Source organism: Halichoerus grypus, chromosome 5, assembly GCF_964656455.1.
Source record: "Halichoerus grypus chromosome 5, mHalGry1.hap1.1, whole genome shotgun sequence".
In the NCBI taxonomy this organism is placed as follows: Eukaryota; Metazoa; Chordata; class Mammalia; order Carnivora; family Phocidae; genus Halichoerus; species Halichoerus grypus.
The window spans coordinates 47917363-47930479 of record NC_135716.1 but is presented as its reverse complement, the minus strand read 5'-3'; the positions used below and the strand labels follow the sequence as shown (position 1 = coordinate 47930479).

The 13117-nt window shown below is 34.8% G+C and overlaps 1 protein-coding gene across 6 annotated transcripts in view; it reads left to right on the top strand.

Moving 5' to 3' along the window:
* WWP1 (WW domain containing E3 ubiquitin protein ligase 1) overlaps nt 1–13117 on the top strand; it is a 114801-nt gene that overhangs the window by 40183 nt on the left and 61501 nt on the right. For all 6 annotated transcript variants that reach the window (XM_078072249.1, XM_078072251.1, XM_078072252.1 and 3 more), the window contains 2 exons: nt 1370–1508; nt 2152–2276. In XM_078072249.1, coding sequence (XP_077928375.1) covers nt 1370–1508; nt 2152–2276 — 264 coding nt within the window. The remainder of the gene's footprint in view (nt 1–1369; nt 1509–2151; nt 2277–13117) is intronic.

Sequence of the window (13117 nt, the reverse complement as noted above, 5' to 3'; positions counted from 1 at the left end):
CCCTTTTTTTGGAAACCAACTTTCCTGGTAAAGCATTTTTTTTTAAATTAAAGTTTATATAATTTTTAATAGGCAAGTATGAAACACTACCTGGCAGAGAGGTTCATAGGTATGTTGAATCTGAAAATACTTAGCTTTCTCTTGACATTTGATGCAATTCAGTATTAAATTCAAATGGTTGGCAAGGATGTGAAGAAATTGGAACCCTTATTACCCTGCTGGTGGGAATGTAAAATGGTACCGCCACTTTGGAAAACAGTCTGGCATTATTCAACGGAGTTATCATATGACCCAACAGTTCCACTCCTAGGTGTATGCCAAGAGAAGTGAAAACATATGTCCACACAAAAACTTGTGCACAGATGTTGAGCAGTATTATGCACAATAGACAAAAAGTAGAAACAACCCAGATCTCTATCAACTGATGAATCAATAAATAAAAAGTATACCCATACCAGTGGAAATATTATTTGTCAGTAAAAGGAATGAAGTACTGATACATGCTACAACATGGATGAACCTTGAAAGCATGCTGAGTGAAAGAAGCCAGTCACAAAAGACCATATGTTGTGTGAATTCATTTCTATGAAATGTCTAGAATAGGCAGATCTATAGAGACAGAGAGTAATTGGTAGTTGCCTAGGGCTGAGGGGGGAGCAACTAGGAGGAAATATGGTGACTGTGTGGGGTTTCTTTTTGGGGTGATGAATATGTTTTTAAAGTTTCTTGTGGTGAGGGACACCTGGGTGGCTCAGTCCTGGGATCAAGTCCCGCATTGGGCTCCTTGCTCAGTGGGGAGTCTGCTTCCCCCTCTGCCTGCCACTCCCCCTGCTTGTGTGGTCTCTTTCTCGCCGACAAATAAATTAAAAATCTTTAAAAATAAATAAGTAAATAAATAAAGTTGCTTGTGGTGATGGTTGCACAACTGTGAGTATATTAAAACCATTGAACTGTACAGATTAAATGGGTGAATTGCGTGGTATATGAACTATATTTCAGTAAAACTTAAAAATTCAAATGGTTCTCAGGCATTATCAATAGTTCTTTTGTACTGTTTCTTCATTCGCCAGTGAAGAGTTTGAGTTGCCTAAGAAGCACAGTTCCATTTTTTTTTTTAAAGATTTTATTTATTTATTTGAGAGAGAGAGAGAGAGAGAGAGCAAGAGAGGGAGAAGCAAACTCCCCGCTGAGCAGGGAACCGACTTGGGGCTCGATCCTGGGACTCCAGAATCATGACCTGAGCCGAAAGCAGATGCTCAGTTGACTGAGCCACCCAGGCTCCCCCACAGTTCCATTTTTATTGATTTATTGCTCAAAGTACTACTTTTTGTCTGTATATATTCACTAGTGATTATCATGTTTCTGTTAGTTTCTAGTGCCAAACTAAAAAGAAAAAAGAACTGGTTTGGAACAGCAATATATACAGAAGTAGTTGTAGATGGAGAAATTAAGAAAACAGCAAAATCCAGTAGTTCTTCTAATCCAAAATGGGATGAACAGCTAACCGTGTAAGTACCTTGTATAGAAAATGCAAAATTTCCAAAAGGGGGAGTATGCTTCTTAGAATGCTTTTGTGGTTGTTCTGTTGTTGTAGTTGTAGGATAATTTCAAAGTAAGTAGTGTTATTTTGCAATATGAATAGACAGTTTTAAGTATGAAAAGATTTTTGGTTAATTTGTTTTCTTTAGAGAGGAAGCATAGTAATTCTTGCTTTTTGCTTTATTAACTGAATTATTCCATACAGCTATATTTTCTGTTATTGTCTTGTAAAAATAAATAAGGCAGAAAATCAATGTTAATTTTGTCCTTTCTGAAACATAATGTTATAAATTTGTGTATAGTAGAATTATTATAAATAACACCAACAGTTCTCTTAAATATTTAGAAGTTTGTTCAAATAGAACTAGTGTTACTGTGAAATCTCAACAAGACTCTTTATCTATTGCTGGTGTTTTGGTTTGGTAATTACAAGAATTCTTATCTAGTTATTAAAGTCCTATGTACTTGAAGGGAAGTAATTGTTTTTATTTATAATTCAGATAATTTACTGTTCAACACAATATTTTTTCTCAAAACTGAATTCATGGCTTTTTAAAAATTATTGAAGTAAATGTATACTCCTGTATTTTTGTTATAATTTTACCCTTACAGAAATGTGACCCCACAGACTACATTGGAATTTCGAGTTTGGAGTCATTATACTTTAAAAGCTGATGCTTTATTAGGAAGAGCAACAATAGATCTGAAACAAGCTCTGTTAATACACAATAGAAAATGTAAGTTGTTCTAATCTTTGTTTCTTTAAAAATTTATTTTAGATACTTTTCAAAGTGTCCTGATGTCCAAAAGCAAAAATAGTTTTGTATTTACAAAAGAGAACTTTAGTTATTGCCTGTGATTGCTTTTAAGTTTGTGGTACTGTATGAAATAGGAAATACATACTCTGGCCTTTCTCCATCTAACAGATTTACAAAATGATCTCAGTCACCCATGAGTACTCTGTTATCAGTGATCATCAGTGATTTATTATTTACTTATTATATACTTTAAAACTTGAAAAAATGATAATCTGAGCCTACTCTAATTTGGTTGATAATTTGTATAAAATAAATTCTAACTCTTAAATTTTCTAATTATATAACTACTTCATTAAGAAAATACAGAGAATATACAAAATTACAGAGGAAAATAATTTGTAATTCTGCTATCCCAGGATAACGACTCCTAGTAACTTGGTCTCTTGTCTCTTTCCTGTTCATAGATATAAACGTATTTTTTTCTTTGTATCTACTAGTTTATCCCTTGCTTTTTTTCATTTAACAATTTAATATGAATATGTTTCCATGATACTACATTTTTCTAGCCTGGGTAAGATGGTTTAAGCTTCAGTTATTTGTAAATCTCCTATCATTGTATGCAAAAATCGGGGGTATACCAATTTTTATAATTCTGGGGTGAGAGTTCATTGTTTTTAGCAAATTTTGAAAATATTATGTGATCCCGAGATTAAAAGCCAGAGTTCTAGTTTATGATTCAACTAATCTCATATTATTTGACATTTAGGCAGTTTCACTCAAGCCAGTGCCTGTGTTTATCTTATTTCCTTAGAAATTTTCTCATTCCTAAAAGATATGCTGAGTTAAGGTTAAAATGCTAATGTTTTAAATAGTAAGTTGATTTTTTAAAATTTTTTTTCTGTTTCTAACAAAAGTCCACTTACAACTTAAAAATCTGTTTTTGATGTAGTTTTTTTGTACATATGGAGTTATGGGTCAAGAAAATGTGAAAGCCATACTAATTTTTATGTACACAGATTTTTAAAAAATACATTCTTTTGAAGCAGTGAAAGTTTAATTCTCTGCTATGCCATGGCTTTGTTCATGCAATTCATCTTGGTTATAGATATGAGGTCTTATAAGCGTATAATACCTTTCCTGGTCTGATGGTGGCTGTATTTCTACTTTTTCTTGGCTATATAGCATTATTGGTGTAAATGCATAATACCTCAGTTAACTTCTGTTATTTCAGAATTAAATGTTTGGTTTAGCCAGTTTATATGCTGTTTCTGCACTGGATTAAGCCTTTGCATGAGACCCCTTTTTTTATAGAAGTATAGTTGACACAAAATATTACATTAATTTTAGGTGTACATATAGTGATTTAACAAGTCTGTACACCATGCTGTACTCACCACAAGTGTGTTACCATCAATCACCATGCAATGCTATTATAATACCACTGGCTATTATTCCCCGTGCTGTACCTTTTTGCCTTGCCTTATTCATTCCATAACTGGGAGCCTGTGCCTCCCACTCTCCTTCACTCATTTTTGCCCATCCCCATCCCTTCCCTTCTGGCAACCATCAGTTTGTTCTCTGTATTTATGGGTCTGTTTCTCCTTTTTTTATTTGTTTTGTGTAAGTGAAATCATATGATGTTTCTTTCTTTGACTTGTTTCACTTAGCATACTAACCTTACAGGTCTATCCATGTTGTCGCAGATGGCAAGATCTCATTCTTTTTTATAGCTGAGTAATATTCTATTGTTTATATACCACATTTTCTTTATCCATTCATTTGTTGATGGACACGGGTTGTTTCCGTATCTTGGCTGTTGCAAATAATACTTCAGTAAACATAAGGGTGCATGTATCTTTTTGAGTTAATGTTTTTGTTTTCTTTGGCTAAATGCCCAGTAGTAGAATTACTGGATCATATGGTAATTCTATTTTTAATTTTTTGATGAACCTCCATACTGTTTTCCACAGCGGCTGCATCAGTTTATATTCCCACAGCAGTACACAAGGGTTCCTCTTTCTCCATATCCTTGCAACACTTGTTATTTCTTGTTGTTTTTGAAGCCATTTGACAGGGCTGAGGTGATACTTCATTGCGGTTTCGCTTTGTATTTCCCTGATGACTAGTGATATTGAGCATCTTTACATATGTCTATTGGCTATCTGTACATTTTCTTTGGAAAAATGCCTATTTAGGTCCTCTGCCCATTTTAAATCAGATTATTTGGGTTTTTTAGGTGTTGAGTTGTATAAGTTAATGTGTATTGGATATCAGTCCCTCATTGGAAATATCATTTGCAAATATCTTCTCCCATTTGGTAGATTGTTTTGTTGACTATTTCTTTGCTATGCAAAAGCTTTTTATTTTGGTGGTAATCCCAGTAGTTTACTTTTGCTTTTGTTTCCTTTGCCTAGAAAAATATTGCTAAGGCCAGTGTCAAAGCAATTATTGCCTATGTTTTCTTCTGGGAGTTTTATGGTCTCAGGTCTCACATTTAGGTCTTTAATTCATTTTGAGTTTATTTTTGTGTGTGGTGTAAGAAAGTAGTTCAGTTTCATTCTTATGCATATAGTAGTCCAGTTTTTCCAGCACCATTTATTGAAGAGACTGTCTTTTCCCCTGTACATTCTTGCCTCCTTGGTCATAGATTAATTAATTGACCATATAAGAATGGGTTTATTTCTGGGCTCTCTATTCTGTTCCATTGATCTGTGTATCTGTTTTTGTGCCAGAACCATACTGTTTTGATTATAGATTTGTAGTATATCTTGAAGTCTATGATTATGGTACCTCTGCTTTGTTCTTCTTTTTCAAGATTGCTTTGGCTGTTTGGGGTCTTTTGTGGTTCCATACAAATTTTAGGGATATTTGTTTTAGTTCTGTGAAAATACTGTTGATATTTTGATAGAGATTGCATTAAATCTGTAGATTGCTTTGGGTAGTATGGATATTTTAACAATATTAATTCTTCTAATCCATGAGCATGGTATATCTTTCCGTTTGTGTCATCTTCAATTCTTTCATCAGTGTTTTATAGTTTTCACAGTATCAGTCTTTTTACCTCCTTGGTTAAGTTTATTCCTAGATATTTTATTATTTTGGTGCAATTGTAAATGGAATTGTTTTCCTAATGTCTCTGCTACTTCATTATTAGTGTATAGAAGTGCAACGGATTTCTGTATAATAGTTTTATATCCTACAACTTTACTGCATTCATTTACTAGTTCTTATAGTTTTTTGGTGGAGTCTTTAGGGTTTTCTGTGTGTAGTATCATGTCATCTGCACATAGTGACAGTTTAGCTTCTTTCTTACCATTTTGGATACCTTTTCTTTCTTTTCCTTTTTTTCCTTGTCTGATTGCTGTAGCAAGGATTTTAAATACTATATTGAATAGAAGTGGCAAGAGTGGACATCCTTGTCTTGTTCCTGATCTTACTGGAAAAGCTCTCAGTTTTTCACCATTGAGTATGATGTCAGGTGGATTTTTCATATATGGCCTTTATTATATTGAGGTACGTTCCCTCTAAACCCACTTTGTTTAGTTTTTATTAATGTATGTTGAATTTTGTCATATGCTTTTTCTACATCTATTGAGATGATCATATGATTTTTATGTTTCATTTTGTTAATGTGGTGTATCACGTTGATTGATTTGTGAATATTGAACCATCCCTACATATCTGGAATAAATCCCACTTGATGGTGGTGAATGATCCTTTTAATGTTTTTTTGAATGCAGTTTGCTAATATTTTGTTGAGGATTTTTGCATCTGTGTTCATCAGGGATATTGGCCTGTTGTTTTCTTTTTTCATAGTGTCTTTGGTTTTGGTATGAGGGTAATTCTAGCCTTGTGGAATGAATTTGGAAGTTTTCCCTCTTCTGTTTTTTGGAGTAGTTTGAGGAGAATAGGTATTAACTCTTCTTTAAATGTTTGGTAGAGTTCACCTATGAATCCATCTGGTTCTTGACTTTGGTTTTTGGGAGTTTTTTGATTACCTATTCAATTTCGCTACTAGTAATTGCTTTGTTCTGATTTCCTGTTTCTTCCTGATTCAGTTTTGGAAGATTGTGTTTCTAGGAATTTAACCATTTCTTCTAGGTTGTCTAATTTGTTGGCATATAATTTTTTTAGTAGTCTCTTATAATCCTATGTATTTTTGTGGTGTTGGTTGTTACTTCTCTTCCATTTGTGATTTTACTCTTTTTTTCCTCCGATGAGGCTGGCAATTTTGTTTTATCTTTTCAAAGAACCAGCACTTGGTTTTATTGATCTTTTTTGTTTTTGTTTTGTTCTTTTAGTCTCTATTTTAATGTATTTCTGCTCTAATTTTATTATTTTCTTTCTTCTGCTAACTTTGTGGTCTGTTTGTTACTCTTTTTCTAGCTCCTTTAAGTGTAAAGATAGATGGTTTATTTGAGATTTTTCTTGCTTCTTGAGGGGCCTGTATTGCTATAAATTTCCCTTCTAGAACTGCTTTTGCTGTATTCCAGAACTTGGGACTGACTGTTCTGTTTTCATTTTCATCTGTCTCCCTGTATTTTTTGATTTCCTCTTTGATTTCTTCATTGAGCCATTGGGTGGTTGTATAGTAGCATGTTGCTTAGCCTCCATGGTTTTTTTGTTTTGTTTCAGGTTTGTTTTCTTGTTTGTTTGTTTTTGTAATTGATTTCTAGTTTTGTACCATTGTTAAAAAGGTGCATGATATGGCTTTGGTCTTATTAAATTTATTGAGGCTTGTTTTGTGGCCTAACATGATCTATCCTGGAGAATGTTCCATATATACTTGAAAAGAATGTATATTATGTTACTTTTGGATAGAATATTCTGTATATATCTGTTCAGTCCTTTAGAATTGATGGACTAATGTGTCCTTCGAATACTGTTTTCTTACTGGCTTTCTGCCTGGATGATCGACCCATTGATGTAAATGGGGTATTAAAGTTCCCTACTATAACTGTATTACTATCAGTTTTTCCCTTATGTTTGTTAATATTTGCTTTATGTATTTGGCTGTTCCAGTTTTGGGTGCATAGGTATTTATAGTAGTTATATCCTTTTGTTGGATTGTTCCCTTTATCATTATGTAATGTCCTTCTTTGCCTCTTTCACACACTTTGTTTTAAAGTCTGTTTTGTCTGATATAAGCACTGCTTCCTTGGCTTTTTCTTTCACTTCCATTTGCATGGAATATTTTTTTTCATCCTTTCACTTTCAGTCTGCACATGTCTTTAGGTCTGAAGTAAGTCTCTTCAGCAGCATATAGATGAGTTGTTTTTAATCCATTCTGTCACCCTATTTCTTTTGATTGGAATACTTAGGCCATTTACATTTAAAGCAATTATTGATAGGTATGTTCTTATTGCCATTTTGTTAATTGTTTTCTGATTGTTTTTGTAGTTTGTCTCTGTTCCTTTCTTCTCTAGCTCTCTTTCTTTGTGATTGATGACTTTCTTTAGGTTATGCTTGGCTTTCTTCCTCTCAATTTTTTGTGTAGCTATTAGTTTTTGGGTTTGTGGTTACTGTGAAGTTCATATATAAGATCTTAAGTATATAGCAGTCTGTATATTAAATTGATGGTCACTTATGTTCAAACACATTCTAAAAGAACTTTTCAAATCCTCGCCTCCATGTTTTATGTATATATTGTCATAATTTTCTTATTTGTAATTATGGTCTTGTCTTTTCCATTTAAAGAAGTCCCTTTAACATTTCTTATTAGGCCAGTTCAGTGGTGATAAACTCTTTAACTTTTATCTGGGAAACCCTTCTATTCTGATTAATAACCTTGCCAGGTACAGTATTCTTGTTTGTAGGGTTTTTTTTCTTTCAGCACTTTGAATATATCATGCCACTCTCTTCTGGTCTGCAAAATTTCTTCTGAAAAATCATCTGATAACCTTGTGGCTTTTCTTGCATACATTACTAGTTGCTTCTCTCTTTCTGCTTTTAAATTTTTTTGTTTATCTTTGATATGTTAATTATTATGTTGTGGTGTGGACCCTCTTGGGTCATCTTCTTTGGAACTCTCTGTGCTTCCTGAACCTTGATGTCTATTTCCTTCCCCAGGTTAGGGAAGTTTTCAGCTATTATTTCTCAAGTGAGTTTTCTGTCCCTTTCTCCCCTTCTCCTGGGACTTCTGTAATGTAAATGTTTGTTTGCTTGATGTTGTCCAAGAGATCCCATAACTTATCCTCATTTTCAAACAATTCTTTTCTTTTTGCTTTTTAGCGTGGGTGCTATTACCCTTCCTTCCGTATCACTGATTCATTCTTCTGCATTATCTAATCTGTTTATTCTCTCTAGTGTAGTGGTTTTGTTTTTGTATTCTTCAACCCAGATTGATATTTTCTATGTCTTTGTTGAAGTTTTCAGTAAGTTCATCCATTTTCTCTCCAATCCAGTGAACATCTTTTTTTTTTCTTTTTTTCTTTTTTTGAGAGAGAGAGTGAGAGAGAGAGCACAAGAGGGGGTAGGGTCAGAGGGAGAAGCAGACTCCCCGCCAAGCAGGGAGCCCGATGTGGGACTTGATCCCGGAACTCTGGGATCATGACCTGAGCTGAAGGCAGTCGCTTAACCAACTGAGCCACCCAGGCGCCCCCCAGTGAACATCTTTATGACCATTATTTTGAACTCGTTATTGGGTAGATTGGTAGTCTCCATTTCATTTAGTTTTTTTCTGACGTTTATTCTCATTCTTTTTTAGAGCATATTCCTTTGTCTCCTCATTTTGCTGACCTTCTGTTTGTTTCTGTGAATTAGGCAATACAGCTGCCTCTCCTAAACTTGAAGGAGTGGTCTTGTGTTTGGCTGTGTGTGGCACCTCTTTTTTCGTACACATAATTATTTCTCATAACTCACAACCCAGAGATAATTACTACTAACAGTTTGGTGAATTTTGTTTGTGTGTATTTAACAATTGGGACTTTATTCAGTTTTATATTCAGCTTAGCTCTCTTAATATTATGTGCATTTCCCTGTATCATTCAGTGGTATTCTTTTCAAGCTAATTTAGTAATTTCATATTTTATCATATACTGTAATTTATTTAATCATGCTTCTGTCATTGCTATCTAGATTGTTTCCAATTTTGTTATATTAGACTGTATTGAACCTTCATATAAAGATTATAATTACCCTCCCTACAAAGATTGTGATATTTATCTGCCAAAATAATTTTGTAGGAAGGTCAGAATGTCAATATTCTTTGAAAGGAAACTTGTATAAATTGTATAAACTTGAAGTTATCTCTTACAATTTAATTGAGCAGAATATGCTCAGAGGAAAAATAAAATTTTGTAAACATTCATACATTTCTGAAGTTGACAGCTTCAGAAATGCTAGTAGTAGTATCCTATACACCCTAGGCAGTCCATCATTTATTATTTTTTTTAATAATTGAAAGGTATATTAGTTTACCAGGGCTGCCATACCCAAATACCAAAGACTGGGTGTCTTAAATAACAGAAGTGTACTTTCTCACAATTCTGGCAGCTAGAAGGCTGAAATCAAGGTGTCAACAGGGTTGGTTTCTTCTGAGGACGTCTCTCTTTTTGGCTTATAGATGGCCATCTTCTTTTATCTTCACATTGTCTTCCCTCTGTGCATGTGTCTGTATCAGAATTTCCTCCTCTTAAAGGACACCAGTCATTATTGGATGAGAGGCACCTCATTTTAATTTAATTACCTTTTTAAAGATGCTATTTCCAAATTGAGTCAGCTTCTGAGATACCGGGGGTTAGGACTTAAACTTACGAATTTGTGGGGGCAGAGCATAACTCAGTCTATAACAGAAGTTAAGTAAATTAATTTTTAAAGTTAAAGCTTGTGAATCATAGTGCTTTCAAGGTAAAAGAACCCTATGGGCATTAATCCCAATGACTCATTTTATTTATTAAGTAACTTTTAATGTAAGTGGCTTGCTCAAGAACAGAAGTTTTGACTGGAGCACTGGTTTTCTGATCCTTAGCTTTTAATTTTCATTAGAATAATAGAAAGTTAATGTAGTTCTAGATAGCCTTGTAGAATTTAAAAATACACTCATAATTGATAAAATTCTTGGGTGTCTTTGGTTTAGCCTGTTGGCTTGGCACTTGGACATTGTCCCTCTTCAAATTTATGAGACTAATTTCTTCCTGTACTTAAGGCCCTGACATTTTCTTCTCATAAATTCATGTTTTTCTGTCCCTTCTCCTGATATATTTGAGGTAAGAGTGGAGGCTTAATTCATTTGAATAGGTATATCTCCCAGTTTTGAAGATACTTACTTCTTTGGCCTTCGTGGTATAATATGAATTGTTATAGCCGTAAATAAAACCCACAACTAGACCAACCTAAAGTCATCTTATATTTTCCCCAAAAATATCCAACAGCAGCTTACTAGGGAAATTCTTTCATTTCTTCACATTTAAATCCCAGCAAGCCTTCTAGTCCTTAACCTTCATTTTTTTTTTCTTGTCATAACCTAGTTGGATAATGACCATAGCTTTTGCTCATGCAATCCTCTGATAGATATATTGTCTCAGAAGTTATGTAGGTTTAAGCCCTCATTTGCACTCCAACCTTTAGTTATGTTTTCAGATCACTTGAATGCCATTCTAAATTATGGAAGTTATCTAATTGGCTCTGCAGAGATAAATGGTATGTCCTCAGCCTTGGATACTGATATCTGAGATCTCTCAATCCCACTATTTCTTAACTGCAAAGGAAAAATCCCTCTATTATTAAAAATAAAACCTGATAGTAGTTAAAATGGTAAGGACAGATTCTAATCAGTAATATACTCTTGCAATAAGGAAGAGGGTCCAGCTTGATCTGAACTCAACTTGTATTTGTATAGAGGTAACTGGGCATTTCAAAGGGAGAATGAGGAAGTAGAGAGGTGGGTGGGTACGGGTGGAAGCTAAGTAGAGTCAGGGAAGTGAAAAATGACAAAGGTTTTATTGGTATAAATGTGATTAGGCCAGTTTTTTCTGTTAGTTAGAATTCTGTTCTCCCAAGTGGACTGTGAGTCCTAGGCCCTATCCTTCTGGATGATTACATTTCTGAGGAGTGGCTTTCAGGTTCTTGACAAAGACACTCCCAAGTTATAGGAGATAACATATACAGTTGACCCTTGAACAACACAGGTTTGGACGGTGCGGGTCCCCTTATATTTTTTTGAATTTTTTACACTACAATACCATAAATACATTTTCTCTTCTTTATGGTTTTCTTTTCTTTTTAAGATTTTATTTGTTTATTTGACAGAGAGATATAGTGAGAGAAGGAACACAAGCAGGGGGAGTGGGAGAGGGAGAGCAGGCTTCCCGCTGAGCAGGGAGCCCGACGACGCAGGGCTCGATCCCAGGACCCTGGGATCATGACCCAAGCTGAAGGCAGACACTTAACAACTGAGCCACCCAGGCGCCCTTCTTTATGGTTTTCTTAGTTACATTTTTCTTTTCTCTAGCTTAATTTATTGTAAGAATACAGTATATAATACATATAGCATTTTATTTATTTATTTTTTTTAAGATTGTATTTATTTGACAGAGAGAGCACAAGCAGAGGGAGAGAGAGGGAGAAGCAGGCTCCCTGCTGAGCAAGGAGCCCGATGTGGGACTCGATCCCAGGACCCTGGGATCATGACCCGGGCCGAAGGCAGCCGCTTAACCGACTGAGCCGCCCAGGCGTCCCTACATATAGCATTTTAAATATGTGTTCACTGACTGTTTCTGTTATTAGTAAGGCTTCTGGTTATCTGTAGACTATTAATAATTAAATCTGAGGGGAGTCAAAAGTTACAGGGGGATTTTCAACTGCACTGGGAGTCAGTGCCCCTGAACCCTGCATTGTTCAAGGGTCAACTGTACATCTCAAAGGGAGAGAGGAAGGATATTTACCATTGTAAGCCCTTTTTAGAAAATGCTCTAAGATAGGTAGTAGTCAGGGTCCTCTCACAGGTGTAGATGGAACAAACATTAAATTTTTTTTAGCAGCCCTGAATTTTCTCAGGCAGACACTTTAAGTGCGGCTACGATCATCCTTGAGTTGTTAGAACTCTGTTAGTTTGTGTTCGGGTTTTTTAATGTGGGGGGGCAGGTAGTGGATGAGATCCACTGCTGAGCATTTGCAGTTTTTATAGGCCAAGGTTGAGGCCTAGTCAAGAAGATGGCTCAGAGGAGCCTGACTGGAGTTTAAGGAGAGAATCTTTATCACCATTCATGAAAAGTGAAAGAGTGTATAGCTAATACCCACATCAGAGTGCATATAGAACTTCATTTCGTATTTCAATTTTGAGACTAACAGAGCTACTTTAAACACCTGAGGGAAGAGTCAGATGGCTGCCACTCAAACACTGGGGATTACACTGGTTTTTTTTTATGGTGTTAGTAGAACCAAGAACTTAGCTTTTGTTGAGGAAAGCATTTTGAAATCCATTAAGTTCACTTTAAATTGAATTATGTCCCAAGTGATTTACAGTAATCAGATAATTTGAAAATTATCCCTTTACATCAAATGGTAGGGAAACACAGCTGAGAAATGTGTCATTTATGACAGAGGACAGAGCATAAGTCAAATATAATTTTATTTAAAAACTTGCTTTAGTCTTACTTAGCTAATACTAATTTGTTTAGTTTGCTAAGTCTTAAGTTCTTTTTTTAAATTCACTTAGTATCAGCACAGACTAAAATATGTTAAAACCAAGCTTTTGAACAAATAGTATTCTCATACCCAGTGATATAAATGCATTTCTATTCTTCAGAAAGATTTTCAGGATTGAAATTACTAGGTCAGAGGGAATGAGCAGTTTGAAGCCTCCGGCTGTGCATAGCTGT